Source organism: Hoplias malabaricus, chromosome Y, assembly GCF_029633855.1.
Source record: "Hoplias malabaricus isolate fHopMal1 chromosome Y, fHopMal1.hap1, whole genome shotgun sequence".
NCBI lineage: Eukaryota > Metazoa > Chordata > Actinopteri > Characiformes > Erythrinidae > Hoplias > Hoplias malabaricus.
Window position 1 is genome coordinate 5,854,484 of NC_089820.1, and position 13,405 is coordinate 5,867,888.

The window sequence follows — 13,405 nt, forward strand, 5'->3', positions numbered from 1 at the left end:
ATGACTGAAGCGGTTGATAGACTGTCTACTGGTGTCAGAATGACAGCTTTAAACAGGTTTTGAAAATGGGGAAAAAACACCAATCTAGAATTCTTCTTACTAGAATTCTAACCTCAAGGCAATTTGGTAAATATGGGTTGAAAAGCAGCAAGAGAAATATATATATATATATATATTTTGTTTTTTGTTTTTTTAATCTAATAGCCTTTATAAAATGAACCATAGAGTATCTCCCTTGGAAATCCCCATGCTTTCAAGAATAATTGCCTTTTTTACTAAAATCTAAAGACTGAAAACTGATCATAGTTCACATTTACTTTGAGAAAGCTATAACATTCTGAATCCATTAAAAGCCAAAGCACTGTGCCTATTATCCCAATCAATAGAGGTTTTAATGTAGCGGCCACTAACTCAGCAGTGAGGCAACATTAAATGGTGGAGGCTTTAATGGCTTTAATAGCATTCTTATGGTTCAGTCAATATCTTCCATGCTAAGGGTCAGCAATACAAGTCAAGGGCGCAGTGATGAGGAATCCAGTTTATTATAACTGCTGGAGTTTCATTTCATCCATAAGTAAATGTATTGCTCTTCTGGAATTTTATTTGGGAGGATTAAATAATGGTTTGTTGGGATTAAATAAACTTCAAGAATCCCAGAGCCCAATAATTGTGGACAATGAAAGCATCCTAATTTCAACCAGATTAAAACTTTTAAAGGTTTGATTTGAATCCTGGTTACCTAGCTCAAGAGTTGGAAGGCATTAAGCCAGCCAATTTCTAATCATCCCCTTTAACATTAAGTTATTTAGAATATATGTCCATAATTAAGTTCTTGTTTTTCACCGAAGTTTCAGCAAAACTTCGTCAATCATATGATTGACATATCATTTGACCGAAAAATCTGGTCTCTGATGTTTCAACTCAGGGGGCAAAATAGAGTACAACTCAGTATCTCAAAAAATGCAAGGTTCTTATTCTTGCAGGAAATATAAACTGAAAAAAAGCCCTGAAAACTAACTATCACTTATTGCAAAGGGGTTATTTATTTTACCATACGCAGGTACACCACTGTCTACATACTGTTCATGTCATTTGAAGATGAAATTATGTATGAACTATAATTGTATCTTTACATAATTGGCAATGTCAAGATTTCTGAGAAACTCAGCCAGTTCTTTTTTTGTATTTCAAAACCAATGCATTTCATTTCTTTACTAGACATTGGCATTACCGAAAGAATATTAAACATTATAGTAAATAAACTTTTATTTGGGGAACTTGGAATTAATAAAAAAAAGTAATTATTATTAATAATAATAATAATAATAATAATAATAATAATAAAGAAAGAAAGAAATAAACCACAAATAAACAGCTAGGGTCTTCCGTGGGTGGCTTGAATTTATCCATCAGCTTTTCGGGGATTTTTAAGACTTAGTAGGCCTCTATTTTGGACATTGTCCTAATCCTTGGAGATGTGTCTTTGCTGAAACTAGGGAAAGCAGCAGGTTCAGCAGATGACAAATAGACACCATGCTGCTCCTAGTTAGCAATGGGTTTTAAAGGCAAAGATATCCTGGAGTTACTAATAGCATGTCCACGTCTATCAGCAGAAAGTGTGCAAACCTGCTGAGTGTTCAGGCACATGAAAAACAATGAAGGTGTAGTGAATTAAAAAATTCTGCACATAACCTTAGTCTTGTGTTCATTTGGCATTCTTGTAGAAAATTTAGACACAAGGCCAGACCAGAGTTTTCTGGAAGGTCTAATTCCCCTGACCTTCAGCCTGGTTTCCTCACACAAGCTGTTTTTCAAAAAACTTGTCAAGGAACTAAATATAGCAAGGACCAAAGACCACACAGTGGTAGAGTGAGTTACTTGTCTTTTCCACTTGGCTGAAAGAACTGTGAACATTTATGTAAATCAAAGATTATTTCAAATTCATTTCACTTCACCGAAGCCAAGGAGACAACAAAAAAAATCATGACGGAGTGTTTGTGCATGAGTATTTTATGTTGTACCAACACAACGTCTGAAACATCTTGCTGATTGGGGCCCTGTTGGTTAAACAGTTGATTTTATTTTATTTAAACAAATTATATATTGGTATGGTACACTAAAATGTGCCATAAGTGCCTTCCCTGTGAACTGCCTTACAATCAAAAGTCACATTTTTGTAGCATTGGTTTAGCATACAAGTCAATTTCCAAAAAAGTTGCTTATGGTGATGCAAGTTTATTGTGACAGTGAATACTGCTTCACAGCCTTTACACATAACAATGAGAATGAGAATAAACCTCAATTTTGACTGCAAACTAGTACTTAGGAATAGAATGCAAGTGTTCTTTTTGTGGCTGTTTGGACAAACAGCATATATTGATGAAAGCCCTTGAGAAAACATTCTGTATATTGAATTCATGAAAGTTTAGAAAAGTTTCAACAGAACACAGAAAGCCGAAATATTATAAACTTTCTAATTATGATCTTGAATGGGGCGGCAAGGTGGCACAGCACGTAGTGTCGCTGTCATACAGCTCCAGCTCCTGACTGTCTGTGAGGAGTTTGGTGTGTTCTCCTAGTGTCCGTGTGGGTTTCCTCCGGGTGCTCCGGTTTCCTCCCACGGTCCAAAACACATGTTGGTAAGTGGATTGGCGACTCAAATGTGTTCATAGGTGTGAGTGTGTGCATAAATGTGTGAGGGTGTGTCATCCTGCGAAAGACTGGCGCACCGACCAGGGTGTGTCCCCGCCTTGCACCCAGTGATTCCGGGTAGGCACTGGACCCACCTCGACCCTGAACTGGATAAGCAGTTTTAGACAATGAATGAATGATCATGAATGTTACTGTGGCAATGTACACAGCTTTGAGACAGCAAAGATATATATTTTTTTACTTTTGACTTTGAATTTCACAGATCTTTAGGGTTTACTGGTGTTTTGATCGAGTTACTAACCCATATATAAATACACAACATAATGTTGCACTCAGGAAGAAACAGGATTATGCTGCCATACATGTACGAACCTACTGATAAGGAGCTTGAAGATAATTCACTCAGTGCAGGCCTCAGAATGACTGTGAGCTATGGAGTCAGTGTGGGCAGCAAAATGTGTGCCGGTTTTACTCAGTTTGAGGTTTGTGTTAGCAGTGGACTAGGCGCTGAGTTTACTCAGTGTGAGTCTTAAAGTGAGTGCTGGTTTTAGTCAGCGCGAGCCTTGTGTGAGCAGCACAGCAGGCACTGGTTTTGCTTAGCATGACCTTATGTGAGCTGCAGATTATGTGCTGGTTTTGCTAATTGTGAGCCTTTCCTTGATACATGCACTGGTTTTACTCTGTGCAGTCTTGTGTGAAGCTAAGTATAACTGCCAGCTCAAACGCGACTGCTCAGACATAAAGAGAGTGTGGAGTCATGTTAGCATTGTGCTTAGTCAGAGTAAAGCTTACTCTACCTATTTTAGGACAGCCCATTCTACGTTGAGAGTAGAGCAATACTGGTGAAATACATCACACATTTATTAGACTTGGGCCAGATATTCATAAGAAATTATTTGTTCATTTACACTGGGGCTATCATACCATCATCGCTCTCTCTCTTTCTCTGACTCTGCACTACAACTCCCAAGAATCCACAGAGGATCACATGGACATGGACCTGCTCTCCAACCAATGGCAAAAGGTGAGCGCTAGGTCCCTCTTCAGAGTACTGACTGGGATCACCTGTGACTGGGACCTCAATAAAGCACTCCTGTGCTTAGTATTGCCACTGTTTTCTATAACTTTTCTAAGTGTTATTTTATTGAGTTTTTCATGTATATTGACTGTTTGCTTTTGATTCATTGACTCTTCTTTTGTCTAGCTGGTTTTTTGACATCTTTACTCCTTTGTTTGTTTGTTTGTCTGCTTTTTTGTCTGTTTTTTATATTAAACAAAAATAGCTCTCTGCGATTGTCTGCTTTTTCTCATTCAGCTTTACAGAGTTTCTGAAAAGTTAAAGATTAATTTAGAAGTAAAATTTGGATTTAGGTTCCCAGGTGTTTTAAGCAAAATGCAGCAAATGTATTACAAATAAAATTGCTAGATGATTCTAAAAGTATGTTCCAATGAGGTCATTTCAGAATGAAATATATTCAGTCACTGTAGCGCTTAAAAATATGTACATTAGCTAGTTACAGAATTACCTGTTAACAACTTTCTGTACATAAGCTCTACTCATAGGGTTCCCTTTACCATAGAAAATAGCTACATAAATGGGGCCTCTATGATTGTGGGAAAACACAGTTCTATCTGGTTTGTTTATGTTTAGAAGCTCATCTTTTAAGTGCAACTGTATGTTTGGGGGGAAAAAAACTACTCTTGTTTGTACACGGCTGAAGTTGTCTTTATGTTTTCTTCACTGTTTAAACTACCACAGAAACTCATTTGAAATCAATGTTGTTCAGTTTTGCAGGACTTTTGGTCAGTTAGCCATCTTTTTGAAATTTTGAGAATTGTCCCACCTTATGTAATCCAAAACAGCAAACATAGAGGACATCCTAATCTCAGTTTGTGCTTTTGAATGTTTGGAATTCTCTATTTTTTTTTTTAATTACAGTTGCGATTTTTCTACCATACCAGGCTAAGACCATTTGTCATTTTATCCATTTACTAACATCAGGGCTTTGTAAACACATTAGATTGGTTTCTAGCACACAAACAGACTGAAGAGCAGTAAATGGTGAAAAAAACAGATCCTGATAAAGTCATGGTGGGAAAACCCTATACATGAACTGAAAGACATCTCTCTGTTCAGTGTTTTTGAGAAATGACAAGCAAATGGACCATCAGAACTGTTAAATCTGGTCAGATTTGCCCTGGCAAGGATGACTGAAATCAGTCTTGTGGAGATTTACAATGTATTCAATGTGTTCTCAGTCGAAGGTCTCAATCAAGCTGCATTACTGCAATGTCCAGAGATCATCACAGGGCATAGACACTTGGATTCTGCAGTCTACAGAAAGCTTCGCAGAGAAATGCATTCCCTCTGTCAGCCTTGGTGACCATTAAATTATTCAATAAAGGTTATCATGAATATAAAATGTTTTTTTTTTTTCTGTGTGCATGGAACTTTTCCCAAAACTGTGCTTATGCATACATATGCACACTTAAAGAATCCAATGAATATGTACCTAGAGAAGACCATACTGGCAACACACCGAGAAGTATATTTCAAATGTCTGAAACCATTTAAATGTTACAAGTAAACTGATACAAATGTTTAAAACCATATTAGATTACTAGGTTTAATTATTATACACTCTCAGAAAAAAAGGTACAGTAGAGGTACATTATTGATCACAGGTACAACACTGGTGTTAAAGTCCAGTTGTGTTTCCTAAATGTATATTACATTCTCTTCACCACTACGGGCTGCACCACCATGCCGCCTATGTATGAAATCAACACAACTTTAAAATCTATATTTATAATAGAATAAGGTACAATTATGTTCCCTAACTAAAGGTACTGCATATATACTTTTGAGGGTACCAGAACAGTGAGGGTACCAGAAAACTGTCAGTTTTTCTGACAGTGTATATATTTTCACTCTTGTCTGCTAATCTTAATCTCATTGTTTCCATAGTAAATTATGATTAATCAATGTTTTATCTGCTGAGATTTTCATGTCCATATAAAAAACAACATATTTGAATATAATTTAACTTGAATATATTTATGATCTTTAATAATTCAACATCAACCCAAATACCATAATACAATATGGCGTGATGCAATTTCTAATTTCATATCTATGCAAGCAGTGGTTGCATATATCAGCTCTGTGACAGGTGGAAACAATATTATCTTGTTTCAAGGGAATCTGCAAAATCTTTCAATATGCTATTGCTTTGGTTAATTGATAATCCATTGTTTTCCTGTGAACACCAGAACATAAGTTAACAAATTCCTTCAGTTCTGTTACCTACATCTTGCCCTGTTTCTCTCCTGTACTTGTGTTTTTTGGTATTATTTTGGTCCTTCCTTCCTTTACCCTTGTTATCTGAGGAAAATAAGAGTGTTCTTTTTCTATGGTTATCAACTGTTACATGACATTGCTTGCTCTCCTGCTGTGTATTTTAACCCTTTTGTCTTTGTCTGTATGCATGGTTCTATGTTCCTGCTCTTCAATTATTAATTCAATTCACAAAAACTATTTACACAAAAGGTTGGGAAGCTGTGCAAAATGTAAATAAAATCAATGCAATGATATGCAAACTATTTAAAACCAATATTTAACTGAAAACTGTACAAAAACAGCATTTCATGTCTTAAAACTAAATACACATTTTGTATTTGATGCCAGCAAAAAAATAAAATAGTAGAGTTGTGTAATGCAACAAAAATAAATTAGGTTAATTGGCAACAGGTCAGTGATACGTGGCTTTCAGAGAGGCCAGGTTTTTCAGTGTCAATAACAGTCAAATAGCAGAGATATCTTTATGCAAGGGAAAAGGCTTAAAAACCAGTATTAGCTGGCTGTGATCTACAGGAGCTCAAGTGGCAGTGAATTAACAACAGACAGAATTCTGTAGTGGAAATCATATCCCAATCAAACTCTCTGTGTTCATCACTGCATCCACAAATGCAAGTTAAAACTGTCATGCAAAGAAGAATCATATATAAACATGATCCTCAGAAAAAACTTCTCTGAGGCAAAGTGGAAGTGTCTTGTGGTCAACGAATCAAAATGTGCATTCTTTTTGGAAATCTTGGATGATGAATCCTCTCTTTTTTTGGTGGGGGGGGGGCATACAGGTTTTGGATCAATGTGCTGTCATCCAGACCATGTCTATTTCAGGGAAGGCCTTGCTTATTCCAGTAGGACAAGAACTATCAATATTCTGCACAAATTACAACACCATTGTCCTGTAATAAAGGGGAGGTGACACCCAATAAAAACATGTGGCACATTAAGAAATGAAAAATACTATAACAGAGACCCTGAGCTGTTGAGAATCTGAAATCCAACAGCAAGCAATGGGAAAAATTTATTCATTCATTATCTGTAACTGCTTATCCAATTCAGGGTCGCGGTGGGTCCAGAGCCTACCTGGAATAATTGGGCACAAGGCGGGAATACACCCTGGAGGGGGCGCCAGTCCTTCACAGGGCAACACGGACACATACACGGACACTTTTGATTCGCCAATCCACCTACCAACGTGTGTTTTTTGGACTGTGGGAGGAAACCAGAGCACCCGGAGGAAACCCACGCGGACACGGGGAGACCACACCAACTCCTCACAGACAGTCACCTGGAGCAGGAATCGAACCCACAACCTCCAGGTCCCTGAAGCTGTGTGACTGTGACACTACCTGCTACGCCACCGTGCCGCCCAATGGGACAAATTTCACTTTCAAAACTACAGCACTTGGTCTCCTCAGTTCCCAAACATTTACAGAATGTTGTTAAAAGAGGTGAAACAACAAAATGGAAAACTTTCCTCTGTACAAACATTTTTATAACATGGTTCAAGCATCAAATTAAAAATGGGCAAATATTTGAAAAACATAATAATACATTTTCAACATTTGAAAATGGTCTTGTTTTGCGTTTTCCATTAAATACAGTTTAAATGATTTGCATTCTGTTTTTCTTTTACATTTTGAACAGCATCCCACATTGCTTTTTATTTCTTTAGTCTTGTGTTTTAAACTGTTTAAGTTAATAAAGACAACTCACACTTGCATCCTGCCTCCTAGACTGTTATATTTTACATGCTACAGACATTATCAGCATTAGCAGTGTGTTTTGCTTGTAAATAATACTTCAAACTCATACATATTAAGTCTAAGTAGTAGCTCAAATAACAAAGTTGTGTTAGAAACATTAAAAGATTTAACTGCATTAGTAATTTATAGTGTTAATGTGATATTAATGGGTACTGTGCCCACTCATGTAATGTACTTGAGGTTTAGACACCACTTTCTCAGAATTTTCAGTCATCTACACATCTGTAAAAGCTGTACACTTAAGAAATATAGTACTTTCTTACACTTTTAAATATTAAAAAAAAAAAACTTGTAAAGTTGCACAAACCTGCCTACTTTTTATTATTGACAAATGATTGATTGTATAATTTAATGATGTGTTTCACATTCAAATACACATGGAAAGAAGCACAATTCATGACTTGGTCAGTATGTGTGAATAGTGTCCAATGTGCCAGCATGTCTCAAGTGGACCAGGACAGCTTGATCCCTTAGAACAGAAAACTGACACCACTGTCGCATACCGGCTGTCTGTAATCTAAAGTAACAGGTGCTGTACCCATCTCTTTTTAAAACCCCTCAGCCCTCCCTCAACATTTTATCCTTCACTGCCAACTCCACCCAACAACAACAACTAAACCTTCCCCACCATGGGGGGGGCAAAACAAACTCAGCAGGGGGTCAGCTGACTCCGGAGCTAAATTTAACAGTGTCTGAATGCTCGCTCTGAGAATGGGCGCATGGGGGCTACAGGGAGGTGGCAATGAGTTCAAAAAGCAAATTGAGTCAGAATGACAAACACAGCTATTCACAACATTTGAGGGACTGAAGTAGCAACAACAAAAGCCAAAGCCACAAGCCTTTGCCATTCTTATATATGAGCTGTTAGTGTTTCTCAGCCACTGAAGTTCATTATCGTAGTTTGGCACCAGAATCCTGCTAGGCATCCAAATGTTTCATCACTGACTATTTAGATTTCCAGGCACATCTTGAAAAGCCTTTGATAACTCCTCCTTTCTTGGCATCTGAATAGTCTGAATTTGTGGCAGTGGTACTGGGGATTTGGAGCAATGACTTCCTGAAAAATCCTTTCATATTGTTTTTTATTTTGTATGTCATTTTGAACCAAATTCTGAGAGGAATACCTTAATAAATATTGTGTTCAATTTCACTGATTTGCCACTGAAACTACCATGGAAATGATGTTAGAATCACAGATTCTAAACTTTTATACTACATCTGTGTTGTAATTGTGACATTTAATTGAGATATGAATCAGTTAAAAAGTGAGTTTGCTTTCATATTTTATGGAATGAAAAAAACATTTATACATACATTTGGAGTAGAGATTTGGACCTATAGGTACAAAAATATAAAAAAGAAACAACGTAAGTAATTATGTAACTTATTAAATGATTATATATGTTTTCTTTTTAGTAGATCAACAAAGTTAAAGTAACTGAATGTCACAGCTTTAAAGTTTAGATGCTTTTTTTGGTGAAATGTTCATGCAATGTTGTTTTCTAATGAAGAAAAAAAATACAAACTGACAGCTGATATGATCTCTGCTAAACGGTAGAGGAAACCTTTTGTGATACTGCCATTTGCCATGCTACAAAAGAAACACATTCACCCACATACACACATTTACACAGAGGGGAGAGGCTGTGTGTTTACATACGGCATGGTATACACATTCCTCACATGCAAATAAATGTAAACTGTACTACATTGTGGCAGGTCCCCCAAGTTTTGACCAAATCTGTATCTTTACAATACTCATATCACTGGCTCGTTTTTCAAGGTCTTGGGTCATATCTGGTACCATAGGGACTTCCATTGTCAGTCGTTTCAAGGCTGGACTGTGACTATGGTGAGGAAAAATTGGTCAGTCTTCTCGGGATATGTCTGAATAAGGCTTTCGGAGAATGGTGAAGGACACTAGCCTCATGAGAATGCAGTTGTGATCACACACTCTCAGACATACAAGCACAAATAATGGTCCTCGCCAGAGATTATACAATGATAACAAGTGCGTAGAGATGAAAAGATCCAAGAATTCTACCAATACATGTTGACATAGTACTCCATCTTCTGTTTCTCCAGCTTTATCTTCTAGGCAGGCAGGTGGTTACTGCAGTAGAAGCTTGAGGTCTCAGACACGGTCTTGGACATGCTTCTTGATGAGGAGCCATTGGATGTGAGCTCCACTGAGGGACTGTGAATGGGTGAGCTCCTCCTGGTGCTGGCCTTGGCACCATCCTCAGCAGGGGGCAAAATGGCCGAGACGGATGTCTCCATGCGGCTGGCTTTGTAGACGCTGGTCTGAGTCTGCAGGTAGCGAGTGGACTTCAGCTCCAGGCCTTCATATGAGTTGACAGTCACACAGGGGCACCAGCGAAAAGCTTGCTTGAACCCAGCACGAAATCTATGAAAAAGATTTATACATTTTTGAAGGAAAAAGTAACTTAACACTATGTGTAAGTATAGGTCAATACTTTTGTTATTTGTACAATCTGAAAATGCCAGCTGTCTTTCAGATTGTCTAAATTGGACCAACCACTTCTTTTCCCCAATCTCATGCTATTTACCAAGGCTCTTGGTATCAAATCATGGAGGGTGTGTTTCCAGCACTTTTTGTGATCTCCCTGTTCAAACACTCCCACTAATTCTGGCAATAAAGACAGGTTGAATCAGGTGTGTTTGAGCAAGGAAATCAACAAACTGAGCTGAATCTTGCCATACACCATTCATTCATTCATTCATTATCTGCAACCACCTATCCAGTTCAGGGTCCAGAGTCTACCTAGAATCATAGGGCACAAGGCCCCCCCGCCTAGGGGGCACCAGTCCTTCACAGGGCAACACACACACACACATTCACACCTATGGACACTTTTGAGTCGCCAATCCAATGTGTGTTTTTGGATTGTAGGAGGAAACCGGAGCACCCGGAGGAAACCCACACAGACACAGGGCGAACACACCAAACTCCTCACAGACAGTCACCCGGAGCAGGACTTGAACCCAAAACCTCCAGGTCCTTGGAGCTGTGTGATAGTGACTCTACCTGCTGCGCCACCGTGATGCCCTTGCCATACACCAGTGGTTCCCAAACTTTTTCTGCAGTGCCCCTTTTGTAGATGAGAACATTCTTGACCCAGCTCTACTCTGACACACACGTACAGACTTGCAATATATACAGAACTCCCTTACTGAATGTAACAAAATAAAGGACTAATCACATTTACCGTGGAATTATTACAAGTGACACAGATTATGTATCTCATATATTTGCCTTGCTTTGACATCCTGCAATGGCTCCATCTCCCCAACTGGGACCTGCCACCCACTTAAGGAACCACTGCCACACACCATATTATTGTCAGTAATTAACAACAACTCTAGGCTCCTGAGAGCTCCAAATGTGCTACACCCATTCAAGATCATCAAGCTTGCTTGCCCACTTTATTATCTCACATCACTAGCATAGCATAATGCAAGTTGTATGTTCTCCTTCAAGCATGATGAGCTCATGTGGCATAAACCTGTATTAAATATCTATATGGCTGATTCCAACAAGCATAGCCTTAGCACTTTCTATGGTAAAAATGATTAAAGATGTCTTTATAATAACTGCTGCTTATTGGAATAACGATAAAGTATAGTACGTTTATATATGTTATAAGATTATGTAGTTGGAATTGATCTTCATGAAGGAAGACCTAGATTAAAGACAAATGATGAATGACTGCTTTCAGATTCTGCTGGCATTTCACTTGCAATGCCAAAGAGTTTGGAATTGTGTGTGTGTGTGTGTTTTTTAATAATAATAATAATAATAATAATAATAATAATAATACATCTACAAATTAAAGGATTAAAAACAGATAGTGACCGTATTTTTTCTTGTCTAAAGATAGTTTTCCTGAGATATAAGTGATGATATGAAGGACAGATGTGCCTGATGAAAAGTGGAGGTGAGGAAAAAAGTGTGAAAGAGTGTGTGAGAGAGATGAGAGGCTGTTTGAGAGTTTTGGAGTGTGCAGGGAAAAAGAGCTGATGACAATGAGTGTTAAACCCTACATGAAAAGTGGAGGTAGAGAGAGAGAGAGATAGATAGGAAAAGGAAAAAAGGCAGAGAACACACTGTTTTCTGTCCTTTTTTTCTGCTGAGCAGGTTTTCTACAGCTACCTTTATTTCTGTGCTGCAGTAACAGACTCTTATCTTTTGGGAAGGCTTTACTATACCTGTTGGAACATGTCAGTGAGGATTTGATGGCAGCCACAAGAGCATTACTAAGGTCATGTAATGTTGCATGATTAGTTCTTGCACTCTAACTCATTCCAAATATATTCGCCACAGCGCCATTCCTCGGAAGAAAGCAGCTTGGCCCCACTGGCCAGCTGCTGGCTTGAGGGTTAGGTGTCTTGCTTAAGCAGTGGATGTTCCTGTTGGTTATGGGGAATGAGCCTGCAACCTTCCAGTCCTAATGTTTTTTACATTGAACTCCATTGAAAGTTAAAGGTTTTTTCCTTCTCCTATAAAGTTACTATTTAGGAGATTAATTGGACAGCAAAGATATGTTCTTCCTGAAGTACCATGTACTTGCAAACCATTTCAACTGGTAAAATACTTTACTAAGGGTGGTCTTTGACAGGTTATCTGTATTTGCTTGCAGTGTGTGCTTATACCTGTCATTGAGGCAGCAGTAGATGATGGGATTGTACATGGTGGAGCTCATGGCAAGCCACATGACGGCCAGGTACACTTGCTGGATGAAGGGCTTTTCAAAGAGCGTGGGGAAGAACTCATGGAGAAGAAAGTAGACGTGGTACGGCAGCCAGCAGAATGCAAATGTGCAGACCACCACAATCATCATCTTCACCACCTACACAACAGGGAAAAGAGGGTCAGAACCTCTGAGAGTCAGACTTCTGATGCTCACGATATAGTGCACTGTTATAGGAAAGTGAATTCTAGCTGGCAGTAAACGATCATTTGTGTTTACAGCTGTGCTTCCTTTGTGTTCCTGCCTTCTTGTTATCTTTCCCATGTGTTCCTTGTCTGTGGTCATATGTGTATATAACCCCTTGTTTAATGTGTTACTTTGTCTGGTCTTGTATGTGTCAATGTTTGTTTCTACCCACACTGGTTCATGGTTGTTTTCTATTTGTTTTTGTCCAGTTTTGTGAACTTTTAGTTTGTTTGTTTTGTGTCCTGCTCTTGTTTATTTTTTATTGTTTATTTGATTGTGTTGTTTCTGGTTTTATTTGTTTTAAATTAATTTATTTGTGCATATGTCCTCAACACTACAAAAAACTGAAATCCCAAAATAGTGGTGAAGGCTCTTTAGGGAAACAAAAGAGATTTATCATATTTATCCTTTTTTCTTGTCTGGTCTATCTAACTTAGCACCGGGCCTTTTTTCTCCTTTTGGAGTTTAAGAGATCATAATTATATCTCTCCTTGAACAGACAGTATGTTCCTTCTCCACCATCATCTGTTAGCCAATGAAATAGAATGGGGCCATTAGTGTCCTCCAACCATTTTGAGCTCCTATCGCATAGCATTAGCAGGGGTTTAAAAAGTGTTTATTGTCATCACATATCTCAAAAAAGCATTTGCCAGCCTTAATCCTCACTAGTTTGTTAG

At 38.1% G+C, this 13,405-nt stretch overlaps 1 protein-coding gene across 1 annotated transcript in view; it reads right to left on the minus strand.

Annotated features, from left to right (window-relative positions):
• Positions 1–9,627: 9,627 nt before the first annotated feature.
• tacr1a (tachykinin receptor 1a) overlaps positions 9,628–13,405 on the minus strand; it is a 37,529-nt gene continuing 33,751 nt past the window's right edge. The window contains exons 4-5 of the mRNA XM_066657354.1: positions 12,445–12,641; positions 9,628–10,177 (exon numbers count right to left, since the gene is read on the minus strand). Of these exons, the coding sequence (XP_066513451.1) occupies positions 9,865–10,177; positions 12,445–12,641 (510 nt within the window). The 3' untranslated portion in view covers positions 9,628–9,864. The remainder of the gene's footprint in view (positions 10,178–12,444; positions 12,642–13,405) is intronic.